General features: G+C 41.8%; 1 protein-coding gene across 1 annotated transcript in view; it reads right to left on the bottom strand.

The window, feature by feature from the left end:
- Positions 1-20,382, bottom strand: part of MAP1B (microtubule associated protein 1B) — a 95,134-nt gene extending 74,752 nt beyond the window's left edge. Inside the window, exons 1-2 of the mRNA XM_037530329.2 lie at positions 19,936-20,382; positions 12,483-12,584 (exon numbers count right to left, since the gene is read on the bottom strand). Of these exons, the coding sequence (XP_037386226.1) occupies positions 12,483-12,584; positions 19,936-20,119 (286 nt within the window). The 5' untranslated portion in view covers positions 20,120-20,382. The remainder of the gene's footprint in view (positions 1-12,482; positions 12,585-19,935) is intronic.
- Positions 20,383-23,520: the final 3,138 nt, after the last annotated feature.

Here is a 23,520-nt window from a genome sequence, read left to right as displayed (position 1 = left end):
AACTGCAAATGCAGTGGGTCAATGCATAATTTACAAACTCTTTTGGGTTTTTTTGTTTGTTTTTTTTAAGTTACCTAGCAGGTTGTCATTGTCTCTTTCTCCACATTTCCCTTCTTTCTCTACAGATGTTGTAGGGGAGGGAGTTGTACTAAATAGAACCCCTGGCTCTTTTTCAGAAGCAATATCCAGTCAGCTATACCCTTTGTTCTACATCAAAACACAATCATACTAGTATTGAGGTGGCCATTTGGTAATAAGAACTCACTTCTAACTCAGTAATAAGAACTCATTTAACCAGCACATTCCTGTGTTGGCAGCACAGTTGTCACAAGCATTCATGAGAACCCAGGTACAGGGACTTTCCTGCTTAATCATCCAAATAAGACTCCCTTAAATTGTTCTGAGTTTGAGATCCAAGTAAGTGGCAAACACAGTGTTTTCGGTTGTGTGAGTAGCAACTCTTGGCCTGTGCTTCAACAAAATGCCAGTATTTGCCCAGAGCATATGAAAATTCTAATTTTAAAAAAATTCCCTTTGGGAGGGAAAGAGAAAAACAGATTTCTAAGTGCATATTTTCTATCAATAGTTCCAGTATATCCTGGACTAAGGTATAACTGTAGTTCAGAAATTCTGTCCATTCTTGATAAAGTTGACATGTTCATATAAAAGAAAGGACTGTATCATTGGATTCAAAAACTTAAAAAAATAATAACCTCACAAGGAATTATTGGTAACTCTAATAACTAAAATATTTGCTTACCCATTCTTTGCATCCAAGGAAATACTATCATTATTGTTGTGTAGACATTTCATTCAGGTTTTAGAACACTCTTGTCAAGTTGGCTATAAAAATAATATTACAGGTAGGGTGTAGTAAGTGGATTAAACACTTTTTACAAACAGGGTCAAGTTAGGGAAAGAATAAATTGAAATTGTTACCTTAAAGGTATTAGATTCCAATGGCCAGTCATATGATGTTACTTTTAAAAAAATCTTTTCCTTCTGATAATCATAGCTTTTGATAACGATGACCTGCATGCAAGCTGTACATTGTCGGTAATGATTTGATTTGAGCTTTGTTTCCCAAGGGTGTTCATATCTGCATGTACTGTCTTGTTAATTATGCTGTGCTAATTGATCGCTCACATGACAAGATATGCACAGCTGATCATGCTTATTAAAATGTAGGCCCCTTGCAATTATCCATAACAAATGAGGTCCTGGCACTTTTTACATACTCAACTTACAGGTGATCCATCTGAATTCAAGAAGTTCCACCTTCAGTCTCTTTCCAAAGATCTCTGAATAGTGAATTAGAGGCTTAATGCAGCACCAATCATCAATGTGGAAATACTGATTTGAATGGGAAAAAAATGCAGCTATTTCCTATTTGGCATTATGTATATAAAACATTCATGAATTTGACTTTTGAAATATTTTCCATGCAGGTGTTTGGCACTGTGCAAATACAATTAAGATGTCTCTTGTTTGGTCTGTCTGCAAGGTTAAAGACAGATGGGAAAAACCAAGGGCCAAGAATTCCCAAACTGGGAAATCAGCCTCCATGTCATAAAGTTGTGCATCTTGGGGCCTCCCTGGTGGTGCAAGGGGTTAAGACACAACCTACGAAGCTATCCACGTGGCACAGCAGACCTCTCCTGGCTCACCCACTGCTCCCCTTAGCAGTGTCCTTCAGTCAGTCTGCCTGTTCCCCACTGTCTCTGGTGAATCCACTCACCCCCCACACCTCTGGCCTGCACCCCCACTTTCGTATGCATAAATGAATAAATCTTTATAAAAAAAAAGTTGTGCATCTTGCCCTAAAATTAATAACCCTAGCAGATGGGGCAATCAGATTTTCTAAATTCTCCCATAAATATTTTTAAACCTGGATTAAAAACCATTTTAAGTAAACAGAGAATTAGGACAAATTCCCTTTTATAGTTTTTAGTAAGGAGGCAATCGACTATAGAAAACAAATCAAGAAATATGAAAAGTGGAGTGCCTCCCCGGTGGTGCAGCGGTTTGAGTGCAGCGCTATAAAACTGTCTGCAGCCTCTGCAGCGCTGGTTGCTGGTTTGATTCTCAGCCGGCCAGGGACATTCCCATATAGCACGGCAGACCTCTCCTGTCTCGCCTGCTGCTTCCCTCAGCAGTGTATTTCCGTCCTTCTGACCATTCTGTTCCCTGCTCTGTCTCTGGTGAATTCTCTCATCCTCCCGCGCCTCTGGCCTATACCCCAGTGCTTGTATAAATAAAATAAAAATCTTAAAAATATATATATACATATAAAAAGTGGAAGGGACTCAGAGACCATTTAGTCTGTCCTTTCCTTCAAAGATGTTCTATAGAATTCTACAATAGATTTCTGGAAGGGAGTGATGCAAGAATTGAAATTAAAAATAGGTTAAGGAACTGTATGGCTATACAAGATTAAATATATTTATTTATATGCAGTTACACACACAATGGCTCCAGAAAAAAATAAGATTCAGCAAACTATAATTTCTATACTTATTCCATGGAATTCTTTCCCACTCTCTAAAGCTGACCCTGAACTACACAGATTTAGAATAGAGTGGGTCTATTTATATGCAAATTTTCTTATAGACATAGGACATAAAGTTACAGCACTAATAAATATAGTATAATGAATGTATTTTCTTTTCATTATTATTTTCTTGATAACTTTTTACTGTAGCTTATTTTAAGAATATAATATATTATATATATAATACACAGAATCTGTGTTAATTAACTGTTTATATTGGTAAAGCTTCCAGTCAATAGCAGGCTGCTAGTAGTTAAGTTTTGGGGAGTCAAAAGTTAAGCTCATTTGGAAATAACCCAAATGCCCAAAAATAGATGACTGGATCAAGAAGATGGGGTACATATACACCATGGAATATTACTCAGCATTCAAAAAAGATAAACACATGCAATTTGCAGCAACATGGATGGCGCTGGAAGGGATCATGCTCAGCGAAATAAGCCAGAAAGAAAAAGAAAAATACCAGATGGTCTCACTCATAACAGGAATCTAGAAAACCTAAATATGGACCAGGAAGAAGAATATAAGAAAGAAAAAAATCAAAATCAACAAACACCTATGAACCAGAGACACCCTTTGGTGGGGTGGGGGGAGGCATTGGGATCAAAATCAGGGTTGCAATTGTATGGGGAATATAAAAATTAAAAAAAAAAAATTAAGAGGTAAGAAGGAAAAAAAAAGCCCTACTCATGGTGGGGGAACTGTGGGGATGAGGCCTGAGGGAAGGAATCAAGAAATGTCCAAAAATTAATCACAATGTAAGAAAATAAATAAATTAATGAAAAAAAAAAAGTTAAGCTCAGATTTTTTACTGTGAGGGACTCTATTGCCTTCAACCCCACCTAATATATTTAAGGACAATGTGGTAATGTGTTACAGAACTAGTGGTTGGCAGAACATTTCAGATACTTCGATCTAGTCTAATTCCTCTATTTTAAAGAAAAGGAAAATCATTTTTACTTTTCAAGGGGCTACATGGGCAATAGTGCGGTCAGATACCCCAAGAGTGGTTGCATTAGGTCAGGTTTCCAGGACGCTCTGGAGAGGCCGGTCCTGACACAGACATCCCCTCCCTTCTTCCCAGGACATAGAAGAGCTGAATCAGCATTCTGCAGGGTCCAGTCTGGTTTCAGTGCAGTGAACAAAGCACTTGAGATGTATTTCTCCCAAGTGTCCTCAGTCTGCCAGTGGACAACTTTCCAGCACTCAAAGATGAAGACAGTCTTGAAACCAAGCCTGTAAGTTCAGTTAAGCAATTTTGTTCTCACATGTGTTCAGAGAGGGTGAATCCTTAAAACTATCAATTCAATCTCTTCATAATTAAAGGGCTTAATTAAAAGCTCCAAACAAGGGAATACTTTGAGTTTACATCCGAAATTCCTAGATCAAAATGAGAATCCAGCACTAGAATCTATTGTATTTATGCCACAATTTGTATAGATGTGATTTCAGTGCATATTTTAATGCATTTATACATATTTTTAATAGTCTAAAAAAACAGAATTTACAAAAGGATCCTTCTGCAAAATTCTCTCTTGACACATTCTATACTGACTTGTTCTAATTCGTTGTCTAACTTCCACGCTCAATTGCAAATAACCCTTGGGCTAGGATTATTTACACATCTTGTGGCCTGCAGAGATGGGAACTGGAACTGTGTCTTACTCCAGGAACTACTGCATAAATGTTTAATGACAGATTGGTCGATAATGGGGCACCTTCAAAAAAGATATAGTATATAATATGAAAATAATCTCTTCCCCAATGGATTAGAATATAAAAGTCTCTCTCTCTTCCCTAAGCCAACATTGTGCCTGCACACACATACACCATATTGAGTTATCTACAGGGCAGTTAAGCATTCGGTGGGGACCCCTGAGACTTCCACCATGAACACCATTTCCTTCTTAATTGCATCACCAAAAAACTCTGAGCATTTGCGCTTTGAGACTGATAGGAATTCCAGAAAAAAAAAGAGATTGCTGCATCCTAAACAGGCACTGAGTTCTATTAAAAAGGGGGGAAGTCCCATGAGCAGGTTCACACCTGTTTCCTGGTCTTTCACACATGCCAAAACTTCCAGGCGAGAGTTCAGAGTAGAGAATTATTGCTCAAAATGACTTAGGAGTTCTGCAACCAGAGCGGGTGGTTGGCCTGAGTTGCAGAATTTATTCCATCTCTAGTCTTACTGGTATCAGGTTAATGTCTCCCAAATAGGACATTTTCACTGACTGACATTTCAGGAACGAAAAAAGCAACTTCTCTTTGGAGCAATGTCTTTGGGGCAAGTTGCATTAAAAATGGGGTGCTTCATCGGGGGACCAGCTGTTCTTCTCCCAGACTATCCATGTGACACGCAAACAGGGACTCTGTAACTTTGACCCAAAATGCTCAAAGGTGGTTCTTTTCACTCACACTCTCCAAGGAAAACCTGATTACCAAAGAAAGACCAACGCAGTGCTCAAGATGTTCATATTTTATCTTAACACTTCAGGCAATGAACTCCAAAAGGCAATTGTTCAAAGCAACCTCAGTTTGGGTCCTTATAACGAGATGTGATACAAGTGCAGAGAGAAGCCACATCCGGTAGAACACCACCTTCCCTGGGCTTGTCACCTCTGCTTTTAATTAGATACGTTTATTTGTAAATCACATGTAGAATGGTTTGTTGCATTTTCTACAAGCAATGATCTCTCCAGCCCAAAGTACGTGCAAGTTTTTAACATAGGCTGGAACAGTCTATTAAAATAGCATTATTTTTGTCTTGTATTTATGTTAATTTCTCCTTTCCCTGTGGTCCATTTTCAAGTGTACTTCCCCAGGGGGCACTTCTTACTTACTCCTTTTCTCTAGGACCAAGGAAATCTGACTTCACAGGCAATAGAAATAACCCTCAGACCAGAGCTGAGCAAACAAAAGGCATAAGCCCTGGAGTATGATGTTTGGGGATACTTGATCGTTGCCTGGGTAGCATTTAATTAGGTCTGGGCTGGGGCTGGGGGTGGGGGTGCTGGTACCTGGGTAACCTTTGTCATTGTGACTAAATCTGTGGTTGAACAAGAAAAATGCAAGGCCTGTTATGATGTGCATTCTCACCCTTGTCTTCTTTAGGAATTTGAGTAAATCTACCCACCCCCCTCTGTGTGTGTGTCTGTGTCCTTTGCCTTTGTCTTGCTCGCTCTCATACACACACAGTTTGTAAATTGAGAAAACACTCTTTGTTCATGTTTTTTTTTTTTTTAAAGCTGTGAATGACTCATTTTTTTCTGACTAAATTATAAGCAGTGGGGATACCTTACTCCTCCATAAACCCCTTTACAATTCCTTGTTCATTAATAGACACTCAAAAATATTACTTGACTTTTATTAAAGGGAATCTGTGATGCTTTCTTCCTCATCTTCCATAGTACTCCCAGCACGTTTTCATGGATGCTAAACAAAATGCCCTGGAGAGAAACCCCAGAAGCAGGATGGCAGTTGCCAGCTGATGTTGCATGCTCTGAACAAACAAACAACAAGGACGACAAATCTACTAACAAACACCACGGACTCTCCTCGGCCTCTGGAAATGAAGACAACAGCACTTAACATTCAGCAAGAAATGCTGTTTTGGGTTAGCAGTGTTAGCAGATGTTCTGGAATGCACTTAGTCGGATTTAATGGTGGGGTTACTGACATTCCCCCAAATGGGTACAGGACCCAGGCAGCTAATTTTCTGCTACCTTCCTGCCCGTGCCTATCTAAGTTGAGTGGTTCCACAGTGCCCATTAGGAACCGCTTGAGAGCCATTACACTTGGCAAAGTAAAACATCCTTTTTACTCTAAAGAAAAAGTGAGATGAATAGGTATTTCTCGGGTGGTCTGAATAAACCATCATTAACGACCCTGAGGAATGAAGGCAACTGAACATGGCAATGAAACCCCGTTTTACTCCTTTCTGTTGGTCACACCTGCACCAGAAAGAAATCACACTGAGGATCTATGGATATAAACAATCCCCAAATGCCACAATTAAGCAAAAATGGAAATCTCACAGGAATTATGCCTTGTATTCTATACACTACAGAATTCTGTTTCTTATTGCAAAATTGGATTCTTTCACCGTCTGAAAGGAATGTAGATGGGTTAGCAATGACCTGGCAGTTTGCTGCTGGGGCTGCTAAGGGTGAAAGGAAGCACTGGGGTGCATCTAAGGGGTGCTGATCCTCTGCTCACCACCACTGGGCTTAGAAGGCTAAGGGTGAGTGGGAGAAAAGGCAAGTGATTTGCATTAAAATGGGAGGCCGATAGTAGAAAACTCCATGGATGTTAAAAACAGAGGTCTTGTTACTTCAACAAAAATAAGGCTACTCGTCCGTCATCTTCTGATGGCAGGATTCCTTCCAGAAGCTTGGGTGATGGTACAATCAGAACAGATCCCCCTGCCCCCCAACAGCATGGGCATGGGGGCAAGTGCCTCTCCCTATGTGTACCCAAGAGACAAAACAGGAGGATACAGGATCTGCTTTCCCTCTGAAACCACGGGTTCCTAGAGGGTTACGTCAGCCTCTTAAATGCAAGTGAACATATATTTGTGTGTTGTGCTGTTTAAAGGTTGGGACAGGACCGCAAACACATTCATTATTCCCTGCCATAGAGCAGTGGCTGCAGTGTAGGCACATGCAATTAGGCTATAATTCTGTACAAAGACAGACTAAACATGCAAGTCTAGACAGAAAGAAGATGACTACAAATATTCTTAGACCTCTTTAAGTGCATGTTAGCCTTTTCTTATCATTCTACTGGCAAATATTATAAAACCTTGCCTCATTAATGTCAAAGGGAGTAGAGGATTCACATGCCTTAAATTCAAAAGGCTTGATTTTAATTCTCCATCAAACACCAATGCTGAGGCAAGATATTTTTAGCAGCTGAGTAGCACAAATCTCACGATGCTCAGCTGCGGTTTGTTTATCTTTGAAGGAAAAGGCAGGAGTTCTTAAACAGAACCGCCCATATACATACACATTACAAAATCAGTCACATTGTCTGAACATTTTTATGAATGTGATCTAGGAGTCACAAAACTAGACAAAATGTAAATATGCCAAAATCTATTTTATTCAGTCGACTAAGAAAATAAACCACAGGGAATCCTGGTTTCTTAAAACTGGTAGACTCTCCTGCCTTGCTGAATGGAGAAAGTAAAGAGAGAAGTGAGTGGAGATGTTACCCCAGAATGGATGATCACAGCAAGAGAGCTGGTGATCTCACCCACAAAAGCATCATCACATGGGCACCAACAAAACCATTTTGCAAATGGTCTACAACTCTGCCTTCAGGGTCTGCGATTCTAGCACCTTCATACATTGTCTCCTTTTTGCTTTTATGCCCAAAGGACCTTCCTGAGCTCACAGAATGCTGCTGCCCCCTACACATTGCCAGCAGCTATCAATATTCTGATAATGTTGAGGCAACTGTTTCTCTAAGAAACATCTCTAACACAAACTTTTTAATTATTACAAAAAAGCAAGGCCACCTGTATCCAAAGCCATAGATAATAATAGCCACCAAATACACAAGTCAAATAGACTTTCAAAAAGAAAGACAATATTAATACTGGCTTACATTTGTGGTTTTCCCATGTGACAAGCGCTGTTTTAGGATCTTTACAAGCACTCATTCCTTTGGTCCTCATGAGAATTCTATGAAGTAGAAGAGACCATCCTCATTTTACAAACAAATACTAAACTAAGCTAAACTAAAGCACAGACGGTTCGGTAACTTGCCTAAGATCCAACAGCAGATAAATGTCACGGTTAGGCACAAAACACAAGCAGCTTGGCTTCAGGATCTGCAGAAATTACCATACTGTGATAATGGTGAAAATTTAGGTCATCAAAAAATTTAACTATTTTAATAGGCAGATAAAATAACAGGAAAAAAAGAAAATTGGAATTAATTTTCAGGCTGACGTTCTTTATCTTGAGAATGGTTCATATATTTGTTTGTGGTTTTGAAATGATGTCTAACACTGATAATCACTGAGTCTTTCCTAAACCTGGAGAGATAGCATTCTCTATTGTTCTATGGATAGATTTAAATTTCATGAGGTAAGGAAGTAAACAGAAATAGAGAAATTCTGTACTGCATAGTAAGCTAGCTCTACTCCCTATGGTAATACTTACAGAAATGATTCTCATTCAAATGCGTAAGGTACAAGAACATGCTATAATATATAAATACAAATTTATGATAGCATTTGAATTCATCAATAGATGGAAACATGATGAGACTATTGTGTTCCTTTGAAAAGACTCCTGTGTTGAACTTGTATACTTCAATGACTGGTGAGTGTTTGTGAGAGAGGGCTGGGCTGGGCTGGCTTAAGCCCAGCTTAGATGGGGCCAGGAATGGTTTTACATCAGGGCAAATGGGCACACAGAAGATGTGTGCTGAATGATCTCAGACGAGTCAACCCTTCAACAGGTTCAAGAGAATCATATGGTCCCAGGTGATTGGCATTCTAAGAGCTGTAGTATGCCGGAGGTTGAGGAGGCTCAGCAATCCTGGGCTCACATTCTAGGGAGATGAATATGTGCCTTACCATTCATACCTGTACTACACCTTCCCCTCCCTCATGCAAAGAAAGCACTCATATTTCTGGTTCTCGCTTCAAGGATACTGGTTCAAAATGACTAACACTTTCAGAGTGCACTTGAATGAGACCTGCAGAAATCACCAAATAGAATCTCAAAAACCTATTTAAGAATGAGTACAGGGGAAAACTTACTAGAGTCTGGCTGTGCTGCCTCCATGACGTGTTAGCTGCATTTAAGGATATCACCAGTCTTTTAAAACCAATTCCCAATTCTTAAAACACTAACAAAGGTATAACAATATAATAATATAAAACATATACGAAAGCAACCCTAGCACTAATCTACTTGTATCAGGGAAGACAATGAGTATTTTACTGCCACTCTGCTAATCTAAAAAACAAAGTAAAGCAAAAACTGGCTGGATCTGATACCAGGTGCTGAAGTTTCTGCTACCTTGTAAGTAGGGCTATGCACTGCCTCCTCCTGCCAAAAGGGTCTGCCCTCCCACTCTCTGGCCCATGGAGCCTGGCACACCATGTATACTATCTAAGTGAGTTTGCTTGTTTCTTTGTACTGAATGAATGGATTTATTTACTTATTTATTTTAGGGAATCTACCCTTCATCTTGTTCCTTGACTCTAAATTAACTTAGAATCTTGAGATTCTAAGTGCGGAGGCTCAGCCACCTCCATTTTAGGAGACCTCTGCTATACACGTTAGCTTCTATAGAATTTCAGTGAGTACAGAAGAAACCACTATACTTGGATCCACTTAAAAACAGACCACAGGGCCAACCTAGTGGCGCAAGGGGTTAAGCACAGCACTATGAAGCAATCCCCAGACCTCTCCTGATTCGCCCGCTGCTCCCCTCAGCAGTGTATTTCAGTCAGTCTGCCTGTTCTGTTCCCCACTCTGTCTCTGGTGAATCCTCTTATTCCCCTCCTCCTGCACCTCTGGCCTGTACCCCAACTCCTGTATGCATAAATAAATAAATCTTAAAAAAAAAAAAAGACTACATTTTTTCCCCTAAAATCTTGCCTGTGTGTTCATGGAAAGCTAACAGTTTCCTTGGGCCCAAAGCCAGTGATCATCCTGAGGTCTACTCACCCCAATTTTGCATTGGTGTCCTCTTACACAGCACCCCTTCTCTCTAACACACACTTACTTACCTGAAACTTAATCTGACATGAGCTTTTATCATTCACTGTACTCTGGGTTAGACATCTCCATGTCACTTTGATTGCTCCCCATCTCTCCAAAGACTTCATTCTAGATGTCAGTCCCCAGAGGGAAGGCGCAGTCCTAGACACTGCACTCATAAGTTTGAGAGGGGAAGGTCATAATGGCCATTCTCTCTGGAGCTGGCAAGCATAGAGGGTTGCTGTGTGCCCAGAGGCAATCTCTAGACACAACATCTAGCCCAGCACTGGCACAATTTAGTAAGTAACCAGTGCTTACTATACCTGACAGTAGGAAAAGGGGAAGCAAAACTCAAGTGGCAGTTTGGGGGGGTGGAGCTTCCTAGTTCACAAGAGTAGTCTGGATCTTTTTCTAAAACAATTCATTTGTCAGCAATTCTTAAAGTCTTTCATTTTGCAATAGTCATTATTCTATAAAGTCAATCAAGTATGAATGAACAAAATGGGATTCATGTGATTCATTTACAAAAAAGAAAAAGCGAGCTCACAGTCATAGTAAGAAAGTCAGAACAATCTACAGAGAAACAATAAAAGCTCAATTTTATATCTTGAGACATGAATGTTAGGGATGGCTATTCCCTTCATTTTGTGTGTGTGAAAGATGATTTTAAAAGCTATGGAAGCCATACATGACATAGAAATACAACAAAATACATTTTACTTCAGCAAATCATGTGCTTCCTGACAGTTGCTGAATCACTCTTAACGCAAAGTGATTTTTTGGAGCCAATTTTTCACGTGACTTTGCAGCAAGTTTCACTTTTAATAGATGAATTCTTCCTAATTTTTTTTCTTAGTAGATTTGATCAATTCTATGCTTGAAAGCAGCCATTCATGAAAAATGGAAATGGATGAGATTTTATTCTAATATCAAAATTAAAGAGAAGAAATGGGGTGCACCAAGGAGGGGTTTTTTTCCTTACAGATAAGGGCAGTCACTATTAGTGTGGGTAAGTGACCTGCCTTGCATCTCCAGTGGAGAAAAATGCTACTTTTTACTGTATAGTGGCTTGGTCAGCCTCTACCTGAGTTAATATCCAGTACCACAGAGCTCCCTGACACACACAGGCCCTATCTCCTCACTAATACAGGCATATTGTTTCAGGCAAGCATGATCCATGAGGGCGCTGGCACTCTATAAGTGGTTTCAAATCTCTGTGTGCATGAAGCTAATGGAATAAATATGATGTAGTCAGTCCAAAAGGGCTGAACCCCATTCCTGATTTTTATACCAATGCCAACAAAATTAGCCATCATACAATAAAATCAAGTAGACAGAAAAAAGTTTTTCTTAACTCTATTTTACATGAAATTTAAATGACTTTCAAGAAATAAAAAGAAAGGAGTGTCTACGATGTATCAATGTCAGATACTTTGAGAAACATACCCCATGTCTGGAATCTTTACGGGCCAGAAGCTCTGTCTCATAATCTCCAAGTGTGACCAACTGGAAGAAACAAGGGTCACTGGCCCATAAAGGAAGGATGAGTTGGGTGAATCTGACGACATCCATGGGGGGTGTAGCTCATGACGGGGGCCTAGAGGCTCCCATCAAAGTAGGTCCCCATTAAGGGGGCTGGTCAACAGGAGCATCTTCACACAGGTCAAACTTTAATGTCCTTACCTTTAATTATTCTGTAGCGTTCTTTCTCATCTCTGAAAGAAAAGCTATTTAACAGCATTTGGGAATTTCAGACTTTTTTATCCACAGTAAGAAAAATGAGGGATAATGCAACAACATGATGATGAATATTTCATTTTTAAATGTAGCTATTTCCTTTTCTTGGGAAAGAAGGATTTTGAGGTTCTGTGGACACCCAATTTATATTCATAACTTCATTTTAGTAAAATTAACATTTAATACTTTGCAGTCCTTTAAAGTCGGAGTACAGTAAGATAGCAAAAGCAAACAAAAAATTACCCCAGAATTTTAAAATGTCTAAATATCCACAAGAAAGATAACTCACATAGTGATAACTCTCTTGACTTTCTTAAAAATAGCTTCTAGTTAACCTAGTTGATAATAACAAATACAAAGACCCCTTTAGCAATAAAAAGTCTTCTTCAAGTCCTAGGCAAACCTCTCCAGCCAATGGTCTGGTCTTCATCCTTTCAAAATCTGGGGTGATTAATACTGAACCAAAGCCTCACCTGGGACTTCAGGAGAGAATCTCGCAGAGTGTCGAGATACAAAAAGTTTCAGTTCTTGGTCCAAATTGCATTCAATCAGGTTTGTGTCCCATGATCGGATTCCTGAGGGGGAAAAGGAAGACAGTTGAGAAACTGCTAGTTCATCATTTCAGTATGGTTTGGAAAACATCACTATAATATTGCTCAGGCTTTAAGGGAGGATGTGGAAACTCCTTTTCCAAAGAGCTTAGTGACTCAAAGTGGATGCCCACAAAATGGGAGGGCTGGGAAGGTCTACCCCCAGGCCACAAGGGAGGGATAACGAGCAGTGTGGACTGAACTTCTGCCCTTCATATAACATAAATGCAGCTTTCCTCAAAGAGCAAAAGAAAACAGTTATTAGGAAAATGACAGGCTTTACTCCAGGGAGGGAGTAGAAGGGACAGGAAGATGGTAAGTTCTGCAGCAGTTAAGCGGCCACCAGACCCCAAGGTTCACTTGTAGATGGCAAGAAATTGCAGGATGCAGGTGAGGAAGCCAGAGATGGGGATCTGGTATCCAAGTCCTGGTCTTTGGTTTAAATCTACGTTGTTACAATGTGCATGTGCATTTTGTGTGCATGTATGATTTCTTTTCTCTACTCATCCCAGTTTTTACCTTGGCTTCTCACCCCAGGATATCATTCCAAATTTTGTGTGATCTTTGATAAGAAGGTTGGATCTCAATCTTCAAAACCTGACCTGTCTGTGCTCCCAGGTATTATTTTACCTCATTAGCTTGGCAGGACACTCTTTATTCACAATTGTTAGTTGTGTTGAATTTTCTTATGCAGAAGAAAAGAAATGTGGCAACTTTTTACTTTTTAAAACGTCTAAGGAGGCTTCCCTGGTGGAGCAAGGGGTTAAGACACAACCTACGAAGCTATCCGCAGCCACTGCAGCGCGAGTTCGATTCCCTGGTGGGGACAGGGAGCTACCAACATGGCGCAGCAGACCTCTCCTGACTCACCTGATGCTCCCCTCAGCAGTGTTTCAGTCAGTCTGCCTATTCTGTTCCCCATTCTGTCTCTGGTGAATCCTCTCACCCCCGGGATCTCTGGCCTGTATCCTAGCTGTTGAATGCATAAATAAATAAATCTTTAAAAAAAAATTTCAGATTATATACTCCAAGCACCTTTTCATCTATGAAGACTATTTTCAAATAGATCTATGAACTCTACATAGAGGCAGAAATTTCTCATAGAATCTATGCAAAGAATTCAGGTGTGGAAAACTTAACACTCCTAAGCAGAAGCTAAATTATAAGGGAGAATTTTATGAGTCTCTCTGGAAACATTAACAGCCTCAGTTTGTATTTGTGTTAATGGAGTATTTAAATTTTAACAAGAAAGGCATGTTGAGATTTTGTAGATCTTTTTACTGCAGAAATGATAAATGGATTCTTTTTTGTTTCACAGAAAGCTTGACAAGTTGAGAGATGTGAATTCATTAGAATATTTTACCTCAACGTACCCATGATATACTCGTCTATTGTGAAAAATCACCCAGCTCCTATCTGAGCTGCTTAATTGGTAATTGTTGCCTGGATTCTCTGTGCTCCAGGTCTAAGCTCCACTTCGTCTTCTGGCTTGTCAAATTGGGTCAATAAGTTAATAACGAGACATGAGTATTAAATCCAACTCATACAATTCTCTGCCTTTGTTCTAAAGAATGCCCAAATTGCTATAACATTTGAATGTCTTCATTGGGGGTTACTCTTAGACTGGCTCTTTCATTGCTGCTTGCCATTGTCCCGTGGCTTCAATTAACCTGTCATGACACATGCAATTAATGTTTGCTTTATATTTCATAAATTTCTGAATGTATGACTTATAATTCAGCAATGGAAGAAGTACAGAACAGTAAAAAAAAAAATAATAATTTTTAAATCACACTAATAAACAGCTGATAAAAAATATTGTTTCTCATTTTTATACACCTAATGAAATGAAAGTCTTAGGGTTCTCGTTTCAAGAGAGCAATTTCCAGCCAAATTATTTCTTAACAATACATAATCACTACTAACACTTATAAAGGTTACAATGCCCTTAGGGGTTATTTAAGTTGGAAAGGAGGGTTTTGGAACTAAGTCACTTTCTGTACCAATTTTAGAAATAAAATACTTTGTAACTATGTTGTACCTTCGACTGGATGATTATCAGTAAGGAAATTAGTGTTTCTCAATAAGGTTCATATTGCATTTAGTAGGCTTATGTATCTCTCCACAGAAAAAATATCTTCTTTGGTCCTGCCCACGTTCTTCCCTCTCTGAGTTCATGGCTGGGGTAGGGTGCTGGTAAAGAAGTTGTGAAGAGGCTTTCTCTGATGGGGCCTACAGAAGCCATGATAAATTACTCCTTTTACTCACTATCCCCCCAACATATGTTCATCAACCGTCACCCTAAGTCTTTGCTTCCCCAATACTCTATGGAGACTGTCTCACCCAGGTTGGGGAAGAACAACATCATCAGTTAGAGGAAATGAATTTCCAGTTTTCAACCCCCTCGGCATCCTGAGAGGTCTCCTGCCTCATCAGGACTGTTGCCTAGCCATGGAAGTAGGTAGTATCTCTGTCTGTTACCAGTTTTTCCAGCAAATGGTTAACAAAGGATCTTTCCATCTCAGGCTTTTGATCCCAGGGAGTAGCAGCACATAAGGGGGTGCCTACAGTGCACGTGAAATTTACAGATGGACAAGGAGAGAAGTGGGGGTGTCATCACAGGAAGATCAGGAACGAAGAGGTAGGATCCCTACTGTCTACAGGCGATGGCTCACTAAGCTCAAGCAAGCATTTTGCAGGATAGTGTAAGGAAACCAATAATGAAAAATAAAAGCACCTCCTCTCTAAAGGCTAAAATCTATATTCCTAAGAGAGTCAGTAGGTAGAAGGAAGCAGAGACATGACCGTGCATTGCTTGTTGAAATGGCACATAGGTTCTACTGGCAGTTATTTGAATCTTTGACAAATTGATTTTCTTCTATGTGCTTCATTTGGTCCCTCTGAAAAACAGGCTTTGAAAATTTTTTGCAAGTACCTAAATGGTTAACCTATACCTATAAGAGTATTTGTTAAACTAGGCTAAAAAGAGATCTGAAGTCAGATTAAAACTATAAAGAAACAGAATTAAAACAAAGGAAATGTGAAAATTCAAGATGGCTTTATTTCTCAGAGAAGAAAGAATTCTTCTTTTTTCCCTTGACCTAACAACAACCTTCAATTTGCTTTTTATTCCTTTTTGATAAGCAAACAACTTGATGCATTCAAAATATATAGCTTTGTGTAAAACAAGTACCTTACATACATGGCTCATCACTTCAAAGCATCAATGATAAATAATTCAGGTTTTGGGGTTGCATCTTACAGTAGAAACAAACAAAAGAAGTGATTTCTAATCATTTATTCATTGTTATAAATATTAGAATTTTTTTTTAAGTAAATCCTTAGAGAAGATTAACAATGAATCAGCAATTCAATGACCTTAAGTCTGGGGACTGGCTTGTATTTCAGCATGGATCACAGAATCCTCAGTAGATAATGCCAATTAAGCAGTGCAAGCAGAAATCCATCTGTCTTTTGACTTTGAAAAATAAAGATGAATTTGATATTTTTTAACACTATCCAACATTTCTTTCAACTCCCACCATTTTGTTGGAGCTTTCTTCCCCCCTGATGAAAACTAACCCCCAATTCTTTCCTAGGTTCTTATACCCATCTTAGACTGAAGGCATTCAACAAAGTAAGATTAGAAAGTTACAATGTAATCAGCTAAACTTGTCTAAAAATCCAGGGCAAGAGATATTACACACCCCCATCTTTGGATGAACAGATCCTGCTGATTTCCAATGTTAAGGAGAGGACAGTGAATACTCTTAAATAGTCACTGAAAGCATCAGACTGACACTTAGTATTCATTAGATGTTTTTTAAGAAAAATAAAGCCATGAAAACTTCTTTCACAACAGTCTAGAATTCCATTTGCAAAGCATGAATGGCTGTAATCCATGTTCCAAAATAAATGGGAGAAGGTGCAACTCTCGTTGAAAAAAAAAAAAAGAAAAAGGAATGGCTGTCAAGTTCACATTGAGAGTTAAATAGGAAGGGACAGAGCAGATACCAAGGAGTAGCAGATGGCAGGCAGCAATAGTGGTTTCACATCAAGTCCTGTATAACTAACTAAATAAAGCAAAAGGAAAGACTGTTGCTTCAAACTTGAGTATAATGACCAAACCTTACATGATGTTTTGGGAATACAGTCAAGAAAACAAATGACCATCATTCTTCCTTGGTTTCAAGAAGCATTTATTAAGCATCCATACTGGAACATGTCAGGCATGTAAATATACTGCTGTGCCACCATCTTCCTACAGATTTATTTTCTAGGCTTCCCAAAGAGCCCTCAGTATTTGGATTGCAAAAATTCAAGTCACCAGGGTCTCCAAAGCCACAGAATTTCAGTTAAGAAGGGAGGGAAGCAAGAATAATAGATGATGAGCTGCTTTCCCAGTGCTGCAATCAGAGCCAACCCCCTAGAGCATCTCCATCTTGCTTCACACAAAATGGCCCATGGGCACCAGCAACAACAGCAGTGATACCAGAGTGACCTCTGGGGGAGGCCCAGATGAGACCTGAAGGCGAAGGTGGCAGCAGGTCAGGCTTAGGGAAACTCAGCTGGCCGACCCTGTTGCTAACTCCTATCTCAGATGGTCTGAAAAGCTAGGGAGTGGTATTTTCACTTAGCACTGAAAGGTCCTGCAGCTAGAGCTGGATCAGAGACCCCAGGACCCAGGAGAGCAATCTCCAGAGGAAAAGGCAGCATCTGTTACTGTGTATAAGGAAATGGCTCTGCTTACTCACTAGGCTGATTCTTAATGGGATCAATACAGCCATTTCGGAGATCTGTGCAGAAACCTGACCAAATTAGGGAATTAAAAATCAGGAAGGCATAGTGATCGACAAGTAAACATGAGAGGGTTTCTGGGATTCTAGTAATGTCTGTTTCTTAATCAGGGGGACACAGGTTATGTTCGTTTTGTGAAAATTGACCAAGCTCTTCATCTCTCATTAGTGCCTTTTCCTTTCTATGTAATATTTCAGTAATTTTTTTTTTTGTAATTGTAAAAAAGAAAAAAAAATCTGAACTTCTCCACTAAATGTTAGTAGTATAAAGACAGAGAGCACTTCACAGCATTACTAGGATGCATCCATTTTATCGTGAATCAGAAGCAGCTTGAATAAACCCCCTGAGGAATGGAGAGCTAAAAGGATGATCAGCAGAGTAACAAAGCAGGAAGATAATCATGGGTGAAGGTGACTGCTGAACAGCTCCCTGCATGGGGCGCTGCCCACAAATGGATGTCTGTACAAAGGCAAGCTCTGAAAATTGCTGTGTCTGATGTCCCCCTCATCTTAGCCTGTCCTGCACTAACATCGTGACAGGGCCAGAAAGCCAGTGATGCTGCAGTGCTGGCACTTCTGTCACTTACGAGTGGTGTGACCTTGAACTGGTCGCCTTATCCTTCCCAGTTCTCTGCGCCCCCATCTCTAAAATGGGGGTGATGGTCCCTTTCGGGGACCATCGGGAATGGGTAAGAGAATTTTATAGATACAAAAGCACCTCCTAGTGTTTTATGAATTCCCTGGCAACGGTGCTAACAAATAACACATTAAAAAAAAAAAAATCCAAAGTCATTGATTCCTACAGCAGCCACACCCAAAGTCAATACGTGTGAAATTTTCCAAGGAGAAAACGTGCAAACTAAATTAGGACAGATCAGGTTAAAGGCCTCTAGTTTTATAATAAAGGGTTGTTGGCATTTCACTACTGAAACCTCTATTTCTTGAATTTTTACGTATAAAATAACTGCTTCCTATTCACGTTTTATTTCAGCTGAAAAGGAAAATCAGTGCTTTAAAGTTAAACAAAAGAACCAGGTCTACAACTCCAGTCCCCACCCTACAGCCTTTTGTTCTAGGGACAAGTGGTCGTTTCCAAACGCAGTGAGAGAAGACAGGCGTTGTTGGCCTTTTTTTTTTTGTGGGGGGGTGTGTGTCTGTCTGTCTGTCTGTGTGTTTTTCATCCAAAATAAGGTTTTCCTTTCGCCTTCTACTTGGGGGACGGGGTGGGCGCGGGAAAGGCGGCTCCGTGAACGCCCTTTGTCCGCCTCGGGCTGCCGTAGAGACCGCAGTGCGGACTCACCACGCCCACCAGCCGGTGTCTCGGGGCTGAGCCGCGCCGGCGATGCCCGACGAGACCAGAGCGCAGCCTGGGGCTGCGGAGGGGCCCGGCGACCTCTGTCAGGGGCACGGGGCGGGCTGGCACGCCGGGGATAAAGGGAAAGGCACAGGCCAGAGCCGCCCACCGGGGGACTTCGTGCGCAACAAAGCCGGGCACAAGGAGAGGTGGAGACGTGCGCCCCCCCAAACCCGAGGCCACGGCGGAGCGTACACTGGGCCCCAATAGGGGCGTCGCAGTGAGGGGGGCAGGTGCGGCGGGCGGGCGTGCGGGGGCACTGCGGCACCCGGGTGGGGAAGCCGAGCCGGCCGGTCCGCGCGCCCCAGGCTGCTCCCGCCGGACCCTCGCGGCCCCGCCCAGGGCGCCCGCAGAACCGCTATTCGGCCCCTGCGCTCCAGATGAGCGCAGCGGACGGGGCGCGGCCCCTACCCTCCCACCCCCCGCCTTTCCCAAGCCATTCCTCCCGAGGCTGAGACTTTTAAAAGAAAGCCCCACCCCGCAACTTGGGGGTTCCATTGTCCTTTCAGAAAGCGCAGCCAAGGCCCCAAGGGCGGTAACGAGGCGGACGCCGTCTGGGAACCGAGCGCGGGCGGTTCTCCATCTCTGCGTCCTAGGGGGTGGGGGGAGCGGGCGTGGCCCGAGGACTAGCCTAGTCATTCCGAGGAAAGAAGAAAGATCGGGAGGTTGTAAACCAGAAAAGGCACTTGTCGGGGACTGAGGAGGATCCCCACGCGGACCACGCAACACTGCGTTTCAGTCCCGGGTCAGCCGGCGGGGGTGGGGAGGTGGGCGCCAGTATTTTGCGGGGAGAAGAGGGAGCTGAAAGGTTGCATCAGGTCCTCCCCCACCCCCACCACCCCTCGGTGCTTCCTGCGGCTGCGGCTTTATTACGACCTTTGCTCCTCTGACACCTGCGTCTCATTTAGCGGGCGAGGCTGTGACCAGCACGGATCTGAGGACCCCGCTTGGTGACAGATCCCTCCAGGTTAGAAGCGAGTCTCCTCCGGGGTCTCCAATCTAGTAAATCGTATTATTCTCCGAAATTAGCCCAGAACAGAAAAGTCCGGACGGAGTGCGGCAAAATCAGCAAGAGGTGTGGGTGCGGGGCGCGGGAGAAAGAGGGGGGCGCCGCGCCCTGGGCGGGGTCGCTTTTGCGCGTCTCCCCCCCCCCCAGCGCGTCCCCTGGGGGCTCAGGGCCTCTTACCGAGCTCGATGTTGCCGATGGCGCGCCGCAGGTGCTCCTCGGTCACGATCTCCCCGACGACCACCAGCAGGTAGAACTTGCTGTCGAGGAAGCGGTGCGACAGGCTGGGCGAGGTGGACGCCACCGGGTTGGCGATGCTGTCGGACGGCTCCGGCTCGGCGGCTTCCACCACCACGGTCGCCATCCTGCCGGCCCTCTAAGCCTCCGCGAAGTGCCCCGCTCGGCCGCCGCTCTCCTCTGCGGCAGGAGAAAGGATTATCTCCGAAGGTGCCGTCTCCGCTCCGCCCCCTGCGTCCCCCCCTCCCGGCGCCGCGCGCCGCCTCCCCCGCCGGTCTCCAAGTGCGCGCGGCGGAGAGGAGCGGGGAGTGAGAGAGGGCGGGGAGGCGTCGGCGCTTTTATAAGGGGACTAGGCTGGGAGCTCGGGAGGAGGAGGAGAGGACCACCCGGCACAGCCTCACGCGGTGGCTGCCTTCGCTCTTGCAGCCGTTGGCCCAGAGCTGATGTCATCTGCAGCAAATCATCTCGCCCGCGGCCCGGAAGCTGGAGGGACGAGGTGTACGGACAATGGTCTGGGCAGGGCTGCGAGTCAAGGGGCTGGGGGACCCTAAGGATTGTGCTGCTGCGGTGAAGGGGAAAATAGTCTCCACCGACAGCCTGCAAACACGCACTACCCGCTGTAAATCCTCACTCGTGCAGAATGGGGTGGGTGTCCTTTTTATCAGAGTGGGGGTGTTTGCCTTGCCTGAGGTGCACAAGTCAGGCCATTGCCTGCTGCCTGGTCTTGGAAGAAGCGAGATTCTCAGGAGACATGATCGCTACAGCAGATCTGCTACTGAGGGTACCCCGCCCAGGAAGATGAACCTGTCTTTCTTTGACCTTGTGAATTTAGGGAGACGTTTACCACCTTTACTTAAGGAATACATCAAAAATGCAAAACCTAAGCCTTCTGTGCAGACTTTGGACCCCGTTCTGCAAAGCCCAATGGTCAAAAGTACTGGCTTTGTGGCGCTTATGGGAAATGAGAATACAGATGCATTATCCTAGATACAGATTTCTTTCCTTAATAATGTGCTGAACAGATAGTATCAGGCATAACAAAGAATAAAGAGAAGATTCTGTCTCTACCCAGTAGGATTACAGTGACTATAGTGTAATTTTCAATACCTTGGGGAACACATGAGCAAAATTATTTTATGTGACTATGATGTCTTAAAATATATGTAGATGGGGAATTTTTATTGCTTTTGTGTATGTTTAGGGGAACTCATAAAAATGTTTAAAAGCAGCCCACCTACAGCCATTTCCCTACAAACATTCTGTTCCAGGAAAGGGGTGGCAGTGATGAAGAAACAAAATGTGCAAATCATCATAAAAGACTGGAGGACTAGATGCAAAGGGGAGAGGACTAGGTAGACATTAGAGTAATCAATATTTTTAATACTGGAATACATTAATAAAAAACTAATCACTTGAATATGTTAAGATTTCCAAAATAGCCCACTGGCTTAGCTGTTCCACCATGACTTATCAGGAATGTACTCTGTTTGTAGCTCTTTCCTGAATTCCCTGACATGGGCGACATGGTGGGCAGCCAAAGGCAAGAGCCCTATCCTACCTGCCAGTCTGATTAATGGGGAATAAAGATGTCTGGCCCATGGCACTTGGAGAATTGCATTCATTGGTAAACAGTGACAAAAAGTTCCCAAGTGACATGGCAACAGGACATCTTTCTTGGTGAAGAGAAGGCATTTGATTATTGGTGAAAGGTGAGGCTAACACCAACACCCTTAACGTGGGGAAGATAGGATAAGCACTGTTTTCCAAAGGTCAGCCATTGGAACCTAGCTTCATCTAGTGACTTTTTCCTCATTTTCTCTGAAACGCTGTTACTTTCATTTATGTCTTAGTATTTTTTAGCTCTGTTTCTTTAACTTTTTATGAAATTCTTTATTGATGTATAAATGGAAACAGTAATATCAATTGTACATAGAGAGTATCCTTAAGAATAAACAATGAAAATAACAGTGTGATTAAATTCCTGCCATTTACTGAAGTCTTTGAGCCTGAAGTGTACCCTAAATTAAGCTAGAAGATTAGCAAGTTGTTTAGAACAGTGTTAAAGGTATACTAGCACCTAACAGAGCTGTTCTCCATGTCATAACAGAAGATTGGATGAAAATAACAACAGAAGAGCTTCTTACTGTGTGAGTCAGTGTAACTAAATGCCATCATGGTGAACCACCTAAGTCACCACCCACACTTTGAAAAACAGATAAAATGGGAGAACATAGACTAGAAATGTTGACTGCTACTGTGTAGCTTGTAACTTTGGGCCAAATGATTTATTCTTTTTGATCTTCAGTCTCTTCAACTGTATAACGGAAGGGATAATACCTTTACAACTGTGCAAGTAATTGTATACAGTATAGGATATAAAGTATCAGTACCTAAAAATAGTGATTGGAACATAGGAGGCACTTAAGGCATGGCTGATAAATTGACCTGTTTTCTCCCACTTTCTCAAGACAATGGAGTGAAAACACCCTTATAAAATTTCAGGTAATATCAGATAAAACTACCAACATTTCTGCAAAAAGAATTAAGTGACAAAGCAAACTAGAAAAGTAGACCCCTTGCCCCAAACATCTTCATCTCAAAAAAAAAAAAAAAAAAAAAAGACACACTTCTAAGGAGGAAGAAGAAAGGGAAAATGAACAGTAATGTCTGTATTGCCTACTGTCACTTGACATCACCTGGATGTCCCCAAGGCACTTCAATCTCAACATGCTTCAGATCCAAATCCTCTTTGCTCTCCATACCTGATCTTTTTTTACTTTTCCTATTTGAGTGAATAATATCCCCATCTATCCTATAATATAAGCCAGAAATCTTATAGGCGGGTATCTTGGACTCCTTCCCGACCCTTAGTTCTAGATGCAATTCATTGTGGAGTTAGGTCAATTTTACCTCCTAAGTGTGTCTTCAATTCATCCCCTTCTCTCCATTATCACCACTCTAGTGGTGATACCATCATCTTGAGAGGCAGAGTATGGATTAGAAATTGGGTTGTTGAAATCACATTGTCTGGTTTTGAAACCCATACCATAATTTATTAACTGTGTGACTTTGAGCAAGATGCTTAACCATCTAATGGTTAAACCTTATGATTTCCTCATTTCTCACCTACCTCACAGCATGAGTGTTTAAATAACGTCTTATATCTAATAAGCACTCAACAAGTTAGATGTGTTTTCTTGTTATTATTATTCTTTAACATTTTGCTAAGGGAAATTTCAAACTTTTTTAAAAGTAGAGAGAATAGTATAAGAAACCTCTTTGCACCCATTACCCCATTCAAATAATTTTTACAGCTTGTTTATTTGTTTAAATCAAGATCTAAATGAGCTCCATATTAATTGATTGAGATGTGTTAAGTTTTTTATAATCTAAGTTCCTACTCTGCCTCTCCCCCCACCCCCCACTCTTGCAACTCTTTGGGAAACTGTAGAAACATTTGCTCTGCGGTTTCAAATGTCTGAATTTTGCGGATTGCATCCCCATTGTGTTATTTAATATGGTCTATAT

This window comes from Talpa occidentalis, unplaced genomic scaffold (assembly GCF_014898055.3).
Source record: "Talpa occidentalis isolate TD23 unplaced genomic scaffold, MPIMG_talOcc4v2.1 talOcc4.6, whole genome shotgun sequence".
Taxonomy (NCBI): domain Eukaryota; kingdom Metazoa; phylum Chordata; class Mammalia; order Eulipotyphla; family Talpidae; genus Talpa; species Talpa occidentalis.
The sequence above is the reverse complement of the archived record's forward strand: the minus strand, read 5'-3'. Positions and strand labels throughout refer to the sequence as shown.